The sequence below is a fragment of the Melanotaenia boesemani genome, chromosome 19 (assembly GCF_017639745.1).
Source record: "Melanotaenia boesemani isolate fMelBoe1 chromosome 19, fMelBoe1.pri, whole genome shotgun sequence".
Taxonomy (NCBI): domain Eukaryota; kingdom Metazoa; phylum Chordata; class Actinopteri; order Atheriniformes; family Melanotaeniidae; genus Melanotaenia; species Melanotaenia boesemani.
Window position 1 is genome coordinate 10,201,204 of NC_055700.1, and position 16,544 is coordinate 10,217,747.

The following is a 16,544-nucleotide window of genomic DNA, read 5'->3' on the forward strand; positions in this document are numbered from 1 at the left end:
ACAAACTTTGACATCACCTCTCAGATAAGTTTTTTATTCCCACACTCCAAATTACCTCTGGTATGCTCAGTGTGACCCAATACAGGGCCAACATCCTATTTTATAATATTAGTTGGCCTATTAATGTTTTACTAAGTAGTTCTCAGAATTAATAAAATATCTGCACAGTGTAACAAGACATTTGAGACAGCAGGAAAAGAGGCCAATTTTACATGTACATTAAGAAGTCTATTTTAACTGACTAAGGCCAAGGCTGCTGAAATCCTGTAAATCGGGACTGAGAGGCAATCTGAACAAATGACAAATTAATTAAAGTGATAGTGAAGAGTGTGTTGCTTAATCCTGCTTGGTTGGGGAGGAGTTTGCGTTAGGAAAAAGTCATGACCACCAGAAACTGGGAGGCCTCCGACACACTGAAATTATGGAACAACAAACTGACACCATCAGGGATGAAAATGTCCATTCACAATTCTAATTGCTTTCTTCAAGCTGACTAAGAGAAAACTTAACAGCAAAGTGCATGTTAAGGGTATCAAGGGACTTTAAGAGGGCAATGGGTTTAATTAGTAAATTGAAAATGTAATTCTAATAAACATTTTTGTTTTTATTTGTAAATTAAAGCTAATTATTCTAGTCTTTGAAATCAACATCACTCCTTTTTTGTTTTCTTTTTTACAGCCAAAACATTTGCACATGAGCTATCAAATCTAAATGATTCACAATTGGATAGAAATAAATAGATAGATAGTTTTATTGTGAAAGTGATATATTTTAGTACTTCCGGCTGTCTTGTGCAACAGTACAGCAGTCTTTAGAGCGAGCCAACGTACCCACCGGACTCGTGCCTTTGTGCCGTTTTCTCTTCTTCAGCTGTTATCCCGAGGCTCCGGCCCGGTGTCAGACCGTTCTCAGTTTCTGAGAACTGTTTGAGAAATGTGTCACCCGTGTGTGGAGGAGTCGAGAGTCGCCAGCTTTAATAAAACAGGTGAGTATTTTCTTTGTGATCAGAGTGTGATAGCAGCTAGCAGTGGGTGATACTTGCAAGTATATCCCCGGGGCTGGGATTTTGGCTGCCGCAGCGCGCTACCAGGGCGCTGCGTCCCAACACGCTGCGGCAGTCCAGTGTTACAAGTGTGAGGATGAGATATGTTACCAAGTATAGGACCGGTGATGTACTTGCATGTTATACTAGTATGGCTGCCACGCTTTCCTAGCGTACGGTTGTTAGTCGTGTTGACGCGAGAAAACGTATTGTGTATGCGAATTGCAATACTGACTTGAACGCTAGAGGCGCTCATGCATGATCACGAGGTCAAAGGTAAATAAAGCTAATAGATTTGAAGAGCGCCTGTTGGACCTTGTTCGCACCTACGAGCATCTTTATGATTTTTCCTTCCCGTTACACAGTAAAAAAAACAAACAAACAAACAAAAAAAAACAACAACAACAAAAAAAAAAAAACAACAACAACAAAAAAAAAACAATCAGTTTTTTTTTGAGAAATTGCCCCAGAAATACAATGTGACTGGCAGATTGGCCTTTTCACTATTTCAGAGGCCAAGTGTTGTTTACTGCCCCTAGCAGTGACCTCCAGTATCTTGCCTGCTAGACTATAGGCCGTTTTGTGTTTTGCGCCATCTTGTTTCGAGGCCATTACTGAGGTGGCAGTCCTAATTACCTCAAATCTGCAGACATGGACAGCGCCATGGAGTTCTGGACTGACTACTTAGTAGTCAACAGTTATGGATAAAGGTATCTTATCTGGAGAGCTTAAAATGATTCAATAGTATGGGTCTGTAGACCCGAAGACTTCCAGATTAAAACTTAAGCTTGTTATTTACTCTGCAAGAAGCTTGTTTTCGAGGCTGCAAGAACAAGAAAAAAGTTTGTATTGTCCCGATAAAGGCTTACTTCACCAGAAGCTTTGTATGCGATGGGCGGGGATTGTTGCAGGGGAGATGTCTGTGTTCTTATGTGCAACAAACAGCTGACCAGTTATTTCATATTTAATGAGAAACTTTGTCCGTGGCAGGGCAGGGTTGTGCACGCGGCGGTGTCCCTGTCTTTACATCCCACGTGTTGTTTACATTTATATACTCTCTCACGACCTAGATCAGCTGTTCATTAAAACTAGCCATTCAGTCTTGCATCAGAGGGATATTCGGAAGCCACAACTTTCCACTTTGTTTATTCCCGCTTTAACAACACCCACCTTAAATGTCCAACCAATAGCAACCAATACTTCTCAGAGCCCCACGATAATAAAGTTCTGCTTGACGATGTGTCAAGAACTGTCCTCATTCATTCAAAGTTCTTGCTTCTGTGTAACAGCCTTACATGTTTAAAGCTAAAACAATAAATAAATAAAAACATTAATTTTTAATTGTTCATGAAGCTTCAAACTTAATAATTTCCCTGTGGAGATCAGTACGTCTGGTTCAACAGCTTTAAAGGTTTATTACATCATTAATTCTAATAGCTTAAAGGTTTAATTTCATCCAGTAAGAAGTTTGGCTTATTACATGAAACTTCTAAACACTAACAGTTAGGGCTGGGCGATATGGCCTAAAAATAAAATCTCCGATTTTTTATAACCAAATCCGATTTCCGATTTTAATCGATTTTTTTTCCTTTTCTTTTACAAAACATAAATAAACTTATTAAAAACGTTCATTTGTTTATATAGATGAATGCTAGCAAAAATAAAGCATATAATGTCAGAGTTCTTCCACCATATAAACGACTTCATATCTTACATTGAAATATGCGACACAATGCATCCGTGATCTCTTTCCATCTGGATCCTTATCATACAGGATCCACTGCAGAAATAATTCCCCAGATGAAGGTTGTCTCTTAACTAGGGTTTGTGGGTTAAGTTGATTTCTGCATCTCATAGAGAGCAGCATTTCTCACCGCAGTTATACGCACAGCTAAATCCCAGGCATGAGTGAAGGGTTACTTTAATGAAAATCTGTCAGACAAACACCGTTCTGGTGTGGAGGGAGGGCTAAGTCTGCTGCTAACTAACTATGGAAAAAAATCCCGATTTTCAAAAAAATTAATCTCCAGAAATGGAAAATTCGATTTATCGATTTTATCGATTAATCGCCCAGCCCTACTAACAGTTGATTTTAAAAAGTTTGTTTAATCTAAATATGTTTTCCTTAAACTTTATTACACAGAAATATGTGGTCTTTGGTGTCCAGTCCTTAGTTGTGAAATTTGACACGGAGTGAAACACTGAAATGGTATAAAATGTTTTATTGACTGATCACTAATCAGGGGAATCTGTAGAGAATAGAAAAAAATAAAGCATATCTATCGCAAGTAAAAAAAACAAAACAAACACTTTCCTTTAATTTGTAATTATCACAGTCAGAAAGGATGGTGAAAATCTTTACAGCAGGACCATCATCTGTCCAGGCTGGACAGGTTTGTCCTCACTGGAGTGTTGTGCACTTTATCAAGAGCGCGTAAAAAGTCATTAGTTAATGTATTTAAAAAAAAAAAAAAACCATAATAACCATATATGATATATAATTTGAATAATAAACCATAACTTTAATTTGGATATTTTACTTGATATATATATTGCCCTAGAGGGTAGTCTGACACAGACAGTGCAGAACGTTGACATGCACGGTTGTATATAGTAAGTCTATCCCAATGAGCTCGGGGTGAGACATCACTTCCCGATCCGCTCGGCAGACTGTTGTCATGGAGGAGAATGAAAGAAAACTTACTTCTTCCGCTTACATTACATGTAATTGAATCTGATTGCATTACAGTAAGACTCTTCAATCATGGATTGATTTTAGCTTTTGAGATTGTTTCCTATCAACAGTTTTGATTCAGAGGCCATCAAGGTTCTTAGGCACAAACAATGATAAAGCACAGAGATGGTAAACGACAGATTAAAATGCTGATTTGTGATACATTTAGTCTCCTTCACATAGTGTAGGTCTTAAGAAAAACTATTAGTTAATATTCCTATTTAGCTCATTTATTTAGGGGCAAAATGCTGATATTGCAGATGACTGGGTAATTACTCTACTAATATTGAATGACCTTTGTCTCAGATGTGTATTGTGACCATGTCTGTGGGTGTGTATGATGTCATCACTGTTGTCCTGACAAAGACAATTTTTCTGGTCAGAACCAGTTATGCCTGGTTTAAAGAAGAATGTACTTGTCCACCCCATCTAATCTTCTTCAAGTATTTAAACAGGCCAGGACAGATGGACTGAGAGTGGAAGGTGTCGTTAGTGTCCATAAAAGATGCCTCGTCTAAAGAGATCTCAAAGTGGGACAGATTTGTCTTGAGACCCAATTAATGTTTGTATTTATTTCAGGGGGTCTTTAAACCAATAAGACTGATGCTGTTTTGTGAAAGGTCAAGCTGGCAATTTTCATCACATCATTGATAACGTTTGGAAAAATTGTACATGTATATAATACAAGTTTGCAAGTTCACATTCATTTACTAAGTCTGGTGCTGAACTGTGAGACATTCAGAACATAAAAAAATCTGTTTAGCTGGTGGTGACTGATGGCTATGTTGCCTAATTCTGGGGTGGGGTAGTTCAAATGTGAGAAACTAGTCAGCATGAAGCTGAGAAACCTCTGACACACTGAATCCATGCAGAGTCTGTTTGTTGTTTTTTCAGATTATTACAGTGAGGGAAAAATGCCAAGCAGACGTCCTGAGTTTGGAAAGCTGGGATAACTCTGTTTAGTAACCAAGGCAGATCTTGTGTTTTCACAGTTGTGCTAAACACAAGGGAGGTTCAAGTCTACTATACATGGGGGGGATGGAGACGTTTATGCTCTGGACAGGTTGTCAGATGAAGACACAATAATGTTCTTATATGGAAGGCCCCTGTTTGCTATCATAGTCAGAACCTAAATGTTGCCTATGAGCTTAAATGGGCCTGTAAAGGTTTTTATCCTCTATCAAATTATAAAGATAAGTCATCTTCAGGCTCAGTTTAAGCTAATATCTTAGGGTGATGTAGCACTTTAAAAAAAAAAACAAAAAAAACAACACATATAATGTCTAACGTCCTGATTGGCTTCAGCTGAGAGACACTGGTGTCCTTTTCTGAAACTGATATTTGGCTCAGTCATATTCTAGCCCCTGAACAGCCAGGTTCACCTTACCTCTCAGCTCCTCTGGCTTAGCTTCATCGACAGAGATGGCACACACAGAGGCAGCTCTGTTTGAGAAACAGCTTCAGGAGAAATGTGCCAGGGTATGGCTGCAAACAGGAAGCCAGGAGAGTCACCTTTTAATCCAGTTTTGACTTTGTCTTTGTAAATCCAGTTTAAATGTTAGGATAAGCACTGCATACTCCTCTGGTTTTGTTTATATCTGTTCATCAGAGAAGTTATCCGTAGTCTAAATGAAGGAGGATAGTTTAGGAAGACGGAGAGTGAGATTCTCATCAAAGAATCTCCAGTAGATAACTTAAAGTGGGCTATGCAACCATAATCTAAATGTTAATGCTTTTAAACCAGAATATAGTTATTTAACATACTAAAAATTGCTTAAATTTTTAATTTGTGTCAATGATTGTCTTTTGTTTGTTAATACAATGCTAAAAATATTTTAGCAGCTGTTGTGGTCTCTGTTGTGGGTTGAGGTGGAGCCTAACAAAGGAGGCCCACTGGAACTGCACTGCTATTCTGGTTTGAACTGGATAAATACTTTGTTGAGACCACTTGACCAGTTATCTTTTAGGCAGGGTTTAGGATGAGTGAACAGGGGGAAGCAATTTTGGATAGGATCCTTTTTTTTTTAAAAAATCGTGTTAACTTACTAAAACCTGTTGTTACATATGTCATCACCACAGTTATTCCCTCGATCTTCATGGGTTAGAATAGAAAGCAAAGGTAATAAAAGAAATTTCCTTTTTGCTACAAGATACGTTGTCAATTTTTAACATTCAAAACGTCTTCTAGCATTAAGGTCAACCTTTGACACTCAAGTTTGTTTTAAACAAACAGCTCAGACTGCTGCATTTCTTGTGTTACTGACACGTTTACATATCACAGCCTAGTTAAGGTTTTACAGTGTGTTTAAAACCAGTGTGGTCGGTAGGGGGGTTTCTTTAGTTTGGAGTTTTATTTCTTTGAATGGTCAGCAGCTTAAAGTTTCACTTCAACTATTTTAAGAACGTTTTTAATTTGACTTCATTATTCTTGTTAATTCTGATCACTGAAATTGAAGAAAAATACAGAAAGATAATGTTTTGTTTTGAGCTGTTTGGGTGGGATTCCACCTAATTTCTGAAATAACAGATTGACTTTTTTTAGAGAAGGCATAGCCATTCAGAGATTTTGCTTCACATGAGTACAGATGGAGAAAGCGGAGCTTATGTAAACGTAGATGCTTTCTCTGGTCCTTTTAACATCTGGCTTTTTTCTGCAATCTCAACCCCAACGTGTTTGCCAAACTTCGTGTGCTTCCTATTTTGTAACCTTTGCAGACTTTGCCAATGTGACCTGATTGAGGTGCACTTATGAAGGTGATAACTACATAAATGTTCAGTTCCAACAAGGTCAAAGCAAGCGCTTTCTGATTGTACAGCATAAAAAATAATGCCAGTAGCTTTATAGATGGATATTGGTTATTAAAAAAAGAAATAAATATGCTAATATACTAATGCTAAATATTCAAAGTGTTTTTAAGTAATTGTAAAATTCAAGGTTTTGTTTTGAAATCTTAAAAACTGTGTAAAATTCAATTGCCTTTATGACAGATTTAATCAGTGTATTTAAACTTGTTCATTTTCACCCCAACAATAAAAAAGCCACAATACAAGAAGTCATGTTTTGCCTTCTTGTAGCACAAACTAATTCCTGTTTTTTCTGCCTTTTTCTAGATAAACCATCATGATTCCCATCACAGAGCTCCGGTACTTTGCTGACACCCAGCCAGCGTACCGCATTCTGAAGCCATGGTGGGACGTTTTCACCGACTACATCTCAATCGTCATGCTGATGATTGCAGTGTTCGGTGGGACACTGCAGGTCACGCAGGACAAGATGATCTGCCTGCCTTGCAAGTGGGTCGTCAACATGTCGTGCGAGACCATGCCTGTCCCAAATGTGACCACCTCCTATCCACCGGAACCCAAAGGCATTCAGTACGACCTTGACCGACATCAGTATAACTACGTCGATGCCGTCTGCTACGAGAACAAACTACACTGGTTTGCCAAATATTTCCCGTATCTGGTGCTACTCCACACCCTAATTTTTTTGGCCTGCAGCAACTTCTGGTTCAAATTCCCCCGCACAAGCTCCAAACTGGAACATTTTGTCTCCATCCTACTCAAGTGCTTCGACTCCCCATGGACAACGAGGGCTTTGTCTGAGACCGTGGTGGAGGAGAGCGACCCCAAACCTGTGGGAAAAATGAACAGTTCAATGGATAAGAAGGCCTCAAGTGTGAGTGAGGATGTTGAGGCTAGCGTGCCCATGCTCCAGCGAACAAAGTCCAGAATTGAACAGGGAATTGTGGATCGCTCTGAAACTGGAGTTTTAGATAAAAAAGAAGGGGAGCAGGCCAAAGCCCTTTTTGAAAAAGTAAAGAAGTTCAGGATCCATGTGGAGGAAGGTGATATAGTGTACCGCCTTTATATTCGTCAGACCATAATCAAAGTAATAAAATTTATATTGATAATTTGCTACACAGCCTACTATGTACAATACATCAGGTTCAGTGTAGTGTGCCCAGTGAACATTGAGAAACTGACAGGGTACAACATGTTTTACTGTGCTCACCCATTAGCCACTCTTTTCAAAATTTTAGCCTGTTTCTACATCAGCTTGGTGGTGGTTTATGGTCTCATCTGCATGTACACGCTCTGTTGGATGCTCAGACGCTCCCTCAAACGATACTCCTTTGAATCGATCCGTGAGGAAAGCAGTTACAGTGACATTCCTGACTTAAAGAATGACTTTGCCTTCATGCTACACATGATAGATCAGTATGATCCTCTCTATTCCAAACGCTTCGCTGTCTTTCTGTCAGAGGTTAGTGAGAACAAGCTGAGGCAGCTGAATTTAAACAATGAGTGGACATTAGAGAAGCTGAGGCAGCGAATCACCAAGAACTCTCAGGATAAGCAGGAGTTACACCTCTTCATGCTTAGTGGGATCCCAGACACAGTCTTTGATCTGATTGAACTAGAGGTGCTCAAACTGGAGCTTATCCCAGACGTCACAATCCCACCAATCATTGCTCAGCTTTCCAGCCTGAGGGAGATGTGGCTCTACCACACACCTGCCAAAATTGAGGCTCCAGCTCTGGCTTTCTTAAGAGAGAACCTGAAATCACTCCACATCAAGTTCACTGATATCAAGGAGATCCCACTGTGGATCTACAGTCTAAAGAACCTCAGTGAGTTACATCTAACTGGGAACTTGAGTGCTGAGAACAACCGTTACATTGTCATCGATGGGCTCAGAGAGCTCAAAAGTCTCAAAGTGTTGCGTCTGAAAAGCAACCTGACCAAGCTCCCCCAGGTGGTAACGGATGTGGGGGTACACCTTCAGAAGCTCTCCATCAATAATGAGGGTACCAAGCTGATGGTGCTCAACAGCCTGAAGAAAATGGTCAACCTGACAGAGCTTGAGCTTGTTCGCTGTGATCTTGAACGGATTCCACACTCCATCTTTAGTTTGCACAACCTGCAGGAGATTGACCTGAAAGACAACAATCTCAAGACAATAGAGGAGATTATCAGCTTCCAGCACCTGCACCGCCTCGTGTGCCTGAAGCTCTGGTACAACCAGATCGCCTACATCCCCATTCAGATCGGCACACTCACCAACTTGGAGAGACTGTATCTGAACAGAAACAAGATTGAGAAGATCCCCAGCCAGCTCTTCTTCTGCCGCAAGCTGCGCTTCTTAGACCTGAGTCACAACAATCTGACCAGCATCCACCCCGACGTGGGCTTCCTCCAGAACCTGCAGTACTTTGCTGTAACTGCAAACAGAGTAAGAAGCAAAATGATCTCATATGTACAGCGCATGCTTTCATTTTATTCAAAGTCTGTCTTTCTTTGTCTGCCTCCAACCTTCTTTTATTGTATTGCTCAAATCATCTCAAAGGCCAGAAAAGGTATTTTCAAAGGTCAGCAGTTAAAATGTTGTAATTCTTATTGGCAGGTTAATTATTGTGGCTTTGAAGATAATGCAATCACAGAGGTTACAGTTGTGCTCAAAAGACAAAAAGCTTGGAAATACCATTTGGGGTCTGCCAATTTCATGATTTGTGAAATACAAGCTAGTATTGAGTAATATGTTATAAATGCAGTATCTCTGAAATTTAATTTTTCAAACTGCTTTCTTCTTACAAAAAGTCTTCTCTCTTTGAAGTGATACAAATCTGATTTTTTTTTTTACATTTTTTGCCAATTTCTGGCCAATAAATAGAAACTGCTGGAGATTTGTGATATAGTTATGGTCACATTTGTTGAATAATGACTCTTTTTTTTTTTTTTTTTTTTTTTTCTCAAATCAAATTGTGTTGGTAATATAATGCTGTCTTTGCCCTTTTCACTGAACGACTCCATACATTCAGTCTCGTCTACTGAAGGGAAGGCAGCGGACAACTGCTCATGAAAATAACACATTTTAGGGTGTTTTTAGTTGAAAACATTCTAAAAACCTTTGTGAAATAGTGCCATTATAGTCACGACTGTATAGATTTATATTTGTTTTGTTTTTTTTTTTTGTTTTTTTTTGGTGAAGGGAATCATTTAAATCTGAACAAAATTTAGTTATTTGTATTGTGACTCAAGTACTTGGATCTAACAGATGCAGCTTTGTTCACATTCAGAACAAACAAGCTGAACCTTTTCTCCAGAAAATAATGCTTTGAGCTAACAAGCATGTATACAGCATCATGTGTTTTTGGTAAAACTACTATTACTGCTGTTTTACTGTGTTCGCCTGTGTGGCTGCATGCTGAAAATAGCCTCAAGCAGGCTTTGAAAGCAGCTACAATTGGCTCCATTAAATGGGACTGTTCTGATGCTTCTTGTGTTTTTAAGGCCTTTTTTGGTGTCTTTACACTTTCAGCATTATTAGTTTAAATCAGCTGTAAAAATGAATAACCTTGAATACTGTGTCTATGTTGGAGTTAATTGGATGTAATTTGTAGGGAGACAGATGAGACTCAGTTTCTGAAGTTAATGAATCATGAACAGGCTGAATTCTGAGCAGCCTTTAATCTAGTTTTTGTTTGTTTCCTGTGCTGTGGTCTGGGATATGTTATGTTGCTTTAATTGGGTAGCATCGGAAATACAGCCACAATGGAAACAACTACCCCTTTATCTTAGTGTCACCAGGCTTCTGGATTAAAAATTGAACAAGCCAGCCTTTTTCTGTTCATTGGTGAGGCGAGGCGAATTTATTAGTATAGCACATTTCATGTACAAGACAATTCAAAGTGCTTTACATAAAACATTAAAAGCATTACAGCGGGGTGGAGGAAGCAATAACAAGTGCATTAACTCAAACTTTAAAATAAATTAAACGTAATAAAAAGAGAACAAAAAAAGCTAAAATAAAATAGATAAAATGCAAAACATAAAGTTTCAGTATGAGGAATTTAATGGTTGTTTTGACAAAAAAAAACTGCAAATAGAAAATATTTAAACCTGATTTAAAACTGCTGACAGTTTCAGCAGACCTGCAGTTTTCTGGGAGTTTGTTCCACATGTAAGGAGCATAAAAGCTGAAAGCTGCTGTTCCATGTTTAGTTCTGACTCTGGGAACAGAAAGTAGATTTGACCCTGATGACCTGATGATCTGGTTGGTTCATAACGAACCAGAAGATCCTGAATGTATTTTGGTCTTAAACCATTCAGAGCTTTGTAAACTGACAGCAGGACTTTGAAGTCAGTTCTTTGACAGACAGAAAGTGTAAAGATCTGAGGACTGGAGTCATATGATCCACTTTGTGAGGACAACAGCCTTCTGGGCTAATTGCAGCTGTCTGATGGACTTTTTAGGGAGACCTGTAGGGACAGCATTACAGTGGTCCAGTCTACTAAAGATAAATGCATAAAGATTTTCTAAATCCTGCTGAGTCATCAGTCTTTTAATCCTCTAGATGTTTTTTAAGTGATAACAGGCTGACTTCACAACTGTCCTAATATAACTGCTAAAATTCAGGTCTAAGTCCATGACAACCCTCAGATTTCTGGCTTGGTTGTTAGTTTTGAACTTTGCTGTTTGAAGCTGAGTACTGACTTTTAATCTTTCTTCCTTGGCTCCAAAAACTATTATTTTAGTTTTGTCTTCATTTAACTGAAAGACGTTCTGGCACATCCCATCTTTAATTTGATCAGAGTTTGGATGGGACTGTAGTTTCCTGGTGAGATGATTATGTAAATTTGTGTGTCATCAGCATAACTGTGGTAATGTGTTTTTCATAAGTTGAGTGAGTGGCAGCATGTAGATGTTGAACAGCAGTGGCCCCAGGATGGAGCCTTGGGGAACTCCTCAGGTGCTTTTGGTTTGCTCAGATTTAGTTACCTATAGACAGAAAATAGTTCCTGTCTTTTAAATAGGACTCAAACAAGTTAATTCCAGTGCCAGACAGTGCTACCCAGTTATTTAGCAGGTCTAGTAAGATGTTATGGTCGATCGTGTCAAATGCAGCACCGGGATCTAGCAGTACCAGGACTGAAATGTTTCCGCTATATGTGTTCAAGCGGATGTCATTAAAGACTTTAACTAGAGCAGTTTCAGTGCTGTGGTGTGGCCAAAAACCCGACTGATAGACATCAAAGCAGTTATTTAGTGTCAGGAAGTTGTGTAGTTGTTGAAATACAGCTTTTTCTATAATCTTACTAAGAAAGGGGAGGTTTGTTATCGGTCTGTAGCTGCTCGTAAGTGAAGAGTCTAAGTTTTTATTTTTCAGTAGTGGCCTGATGACGGTTGTTTTTAGGGTCTGAGGGGAAAACACCTGAAAACAGAGACGTGTACAATCTGTAAGATATCTAAGGCCATGCATGCGGAAACGGGTGTCAAGACAGCAAGTGGTGGTTTTCAGATGGCCAGTGATCTCGTCAGGTTTTTAGAACTAATTGGAGAAAAGTGTGTCATGGTGTTCATGTCTCTGAGTGGACACAGGGACATATGTCTTTCCCCTGGCATGGAAGCACTGACTGCCTGATTTTCTGAAATTTGTCTGTAAAGAAAGAAGCATACGCATTACATGCCAGTTGGACAGAAGTTCTGCTGTTACTGACACAGGAGGATTAGTTCGCCTGTCAACAGTAACGAACAAGACACAAGCATTATTGCTGTTCTTAGCAATGATGTCAGAAAAGAAAGATTGTCTTGCATTTCTCAGCTCCAAATTATAAATCCTCAGTCTCTCCATGTAGATCTCATAGTAACTTAGATCTCATTGTTATCTTAAATATCTCATCCTTCTTTTCATCCTCTCAACTACAGATCGAGACTTTGCCCCCGGAGCTGTTCCAGTGTAAGAAGCTACGTACTCTGAATTTGGGGAACAACTGCTTACAGACGCTGCCATCACGTTTTGGAGAACTCACCGGCCTGACCCAACTTGAGCTTAGAGGGAACCGTCTAGAGTGCCTCCCGGTCGAGCTCGGAGAGTGTCGACTCTTGAAGAGGAGCGGCCTGGTGGTGGAGGAAGATCTGTTCAGCACGCTGCCATCAGAAGTCAAAGAGCAGCTTTGGAGGGCTGATAAGGAGCAAGCTTGAGCAGAGGAAGAAGATGGATCAGAGGAACAAACAAGAAGTGCTTTATTAAAGAAAGATGCAGCAGTGTTGACCTTGCAGGCAATGAAAAGTGAAGTTAGGACCAGTAAAAGTAAGAATGTCAAAGAGGTCCAAATATGAAAAGACTACCCCTCATGCTTGTAAAGGACAAAACTCATGATAAGTCTCGGGGATCAGTGTTGGTTCAGCAACATGGCTTTTCTGTGTTTTATTTGCTGCGGGACTATGAGGATGCTGGCAGGTGATGTTGAATATGCATGTCACAGTAGGATCTTTAAAGCAAAGTTGTTTATTAGTCAGTTTTGCGCTACTTAAAAGTGCTCACGACCATTACCTTGCTGTGCACAGGATACTTGCAAAAGTAAACGACGATTGCCTGCTTTTCCTCTGGATTGGAGACTTTTGGAGAAATTTCTACATATGCATTTAAAGTTGCAGTGCAGTGTGGCTCTCTACATGGACAGATGTTTTTGAAAGAAGTACTGCACAACTGCTAGCCAATCTGTTAAGGCATGAAGATTCATCAGTGTTATTTTCTTCTGACTTTCTTTACACTCCAGCTGCTTGTAGGCGTCGTTTTATGCCAACAAAATTACTTTGGTGAATATTAAGAAAGCATCTCACAGCTCCGGCCTTAACTCAGAAGATGACGTGTAAGACAAGCTGTCAAGTATTCAGTGGGAGTAGATGGGAATGAACTCTACAGTGCAATGTCTAAATACCCTGCAGTTAAATAATAACTGCATGAGGAGCAGTGGAGAAATCTGCAATCCTTCTTGGACTCTGTTTTGCATCACCAAGCATTATGTTTACTTCAGTGTGTGACAGGCATTAGCTTTTTTTATGACTTAAAGTCACCGTTACAAACACATCTTAAGGAGTTGTGTAAGGGGAGTGTTTGGAAAAGTATCATATGTGCTTGAAAGGCTCAACATGTAACACCTTTATTTTAAGTTTCTGGAACATATTGATGTTATGAGAAATATTAAGTGACCTTTGCTCATTTCAGAGCTTTCAGAGTACACATTAAGCTCCCTGCTTACATAAAGTTAGCGTTCCCTATTTTGGAGCTACGACACAAAGAGAAAAAAAATTATCTCTTTCATTTTCAAATATAAAAGTAAGCAGGCTTTCAGAGGAAGTCGTTCAGTGTTAAGATGATGTATCACTGTACTTTTTATTTTCTGTGTTTTGAATTATGAAGTCTTAGATGAACCAATGTGGCACCTCCGAGTGGATGAACAAAACGTGAAATAGGAGTCATTCACTGCCAGTCTGAAAAAGAAGTGTTGACTCAAGTGCTCTGCTGTTCTTGTGTGAGCTCTTGTGTATTTATCAAGCTCAGTTTACTCCCGGAAAGAGCCGACATTTGTCAGATTAGTTTATTCCTTTGCAGGGCAAAGGAGGACAAACAGGAAATTACAGAGTGAAAAGAACTGGTTTCAACCAGCTTCCACAAGGGACACATTTTTTTAGGCTAGTAAGACTGCAAAATAAGTGGTATTCATGCTCCAAATGAGTGCAACATGCTTTGTCTGCTTGAAACACTTTTCTTGTTAAGACCTAGGATTTAATAGCATCATTTGGAGCAAATCTGCAATGTTTACTCCTGCCAGACATCTCTTGTTGCTAGTATGGCCTTAGCTTTTACAAGCTATACCCTTTTAATGATCACAAACATAATCGGGGCCTTTTTTTTTATTCTAGTGCTGTAAAATGTATAGCTCAAATATTTAACATGCTTGTTGTGCATTGTGTAGTTTTATTCTAACCAGCTGGTTCCTTTTGATTTTTAGCTGATTTAGGGAGGGCCATGTAAACAGGTTTGATCAGAGCAGACTGCAGTGACTTGCTCTGTTAGATGCCAAAAACATGTGCAAATTAATTTAGGTGGTATCACAAAGACGTACATATACTAACTGGACAGAGATAGAAGGACAAGCTGCAGCGGATGATCGTTTATATCGGTGAAAAGTACTTTTAATATTGTAATATGGGTCATTGTGGTGGTGCAGTTGACGGTAAGCCTCTCTCCTGCTAACATGTTTGTACAGTTCACAGCAGTTGTGTGAGGTGTGTTTTGATTCATCCATTTGTTTAAAACCATTCAAAACTCACCCCTAGTTATATGATCTTTACATGCTGGTCATATCTTACAGTGATGGATGGTTACAAGTTTCATTCTCATTTCTGAGCAGTTACAAAATTCTTGGTTGAGCATTTATAGTTAATACTACTCTATAAGTTTGATTACCATTAAAAATTGACTCACGTATCAAAATTAGCTGAGTTTGCTAAAAGTGTATTTGTACATATTGATCTGGGAGCTTTTCTTGCAGCAGCTCTGTAATCGGATCTCATTCTGTTCTGTGAACATGTGGAGGACATGTTTTTTTCCCAGGAGCTGCTTCCGTCATATTTCCCGTCCTCCACCGCTATGACTCAGCTTCCCAGCCCGTCACTTCCCTCTGAGTCATGCGTTTCACTTCCAGCCTACTCCCTTTCCGCTCATGTCAGCGTTAGTAGATCTGTCGAAGGTCTGAGCTGAGGTCACTCAGATGTTTTGCCAAACCCCAAAAAGAGGAAGCTGTGGTGACACGCTGCTTGGTTACAAGAAAACACAACCCTTTGAATTTAATATTTATCACATAAGAAGTGACATTTTCATCCGGACATTTAGCTTTGTTGTTAAATTGTGCAGATGTGCTAAAACGTAGATTTTTTATTTTTGCTGCCTTTTTATTAGAAGTGCAAAATATCACACATGGTGTTATGTATGTCCTGTGCCTTAAGTAGTTTTATTTGTGCAAACTAACACTTTTTTCTTTTTCTCCCTTTCTGCATGTATTTAGATTTTAGAGCAGCCTGTGAGTTTTTCTTGGACATAATTCAGCAGAACAGTTTTTGACAATCTTATTTAATGGAAGTGGAGGTGAGCCCACTTTCCAGTGTGGGCTTTGTGCTCATCTGTAAATACCTGCAATAGAAAGGATGTACATTTCAAGAAAGCCACATAAAGTTAATTTCAATCATGCAAAATCTCAGAATTTGCAGACTATTGTACAAAAATATTTAATCGCTAAACTGCCGTAATTGCATCCATATATAAACAATTCCTTCCTTTCTCTTTTTGCTTTTTTTTTGCTTTTTTTTTTTTTTTTTTTTTTTGAAGTACACAATTGTATTTACTGTGTACAACTAATTTTGTCTTTGTATCCTGATGCCTGTAGATCTGGGACTAATGAAAACACTTTCATGCTTTCCTTTTGGTGTCATATCCATCTCTGTATCAAGCATGAGTTTGTTGATAACTTGTGTGCAGTATAGCCATAATGAAAACCTCCCTTTTAACCTCCAGCAACAATCTTGTTGAATATAAACTTTAAGCTGAATGGACAGACTTGTGTCAATCAGTGCTGTCTGTATCACATGTAACAAGGCCTTTTTGCCAGGTGAACTGAACACTGGCTTTTTAAGTGTCTGTAACAGTGGAACTCACTGAATGTTCAGAGTCTACTTTTATACCATTCTAACACATAATAAAAATTGACACTTAACACTAAATCCTGCTCCTGGGTCTGAAATTTCCTCATCTCCACCTGGACTTTCCTGAAAATTTAATCAAAATCCATCAATTACTTTTTGAGTTATGTTGCTAACAGACAAACCAACCAAGGCTGCCAAAAACAACCTTCACCTTGGCGAAGGTCATTCATGTCTCATTTTTATTTAGTTGTTGCTGTGAATCAGTAAATCACTGTCCA

The 16,544-nt window shown here is 39.1% G+C and overlaps 1 protein-coding gene across 2 annotated transcripts; it reads left to right on the forward strand.

Moving 5' to 3' along the window:
• The first annotated feature begins 813 nt into the window (after positions 1-813).
• On the forward strand, positions 814-16,344 carry lrrc8aa (leucine rich repeat containing 8 VRAC subunit Aa). 2 transcript variants are annotated; one of them, XM_041970088.1, is made up of 3 exons: positions 814-985; positions 6,888-9,012; positions 12,487-16,344. In XM_041970088.1, the coding sequence occupies exons 2-3, from the start codon at positions 6,898-6,900 to the stop codon at positions 12,760-12,762; spliced, it is 2,391 nt and encodes a 796-aa protein (XP_041826022.1). In that variant the 5' UTR covers positions 814-985; positions 6,888-6,897; the 3' UTR covers positions 12,763-16,344. The 2 variants fall into 2 exon arrangements, with proteins under 2 accessions (XP_041826022.1, XP_041826021.1); XM_041970087.1 differs by lacking the exon at positions 12,487-16,344 and having other exon boundaries at positions 6,888-9,468.
• The last annotated feature ends 200 nt before the right edge of the window (positions 16,345-16,544 follow it).

Coding starts and splice junctions, on each gene's coding strand:
- lrrc8aa (XM_041970087.1), top strand. CDS start 6,898: ATGATTCCCATCACAGAGCTCCGGTACTTTGCTGACACCCAGCCAGCG.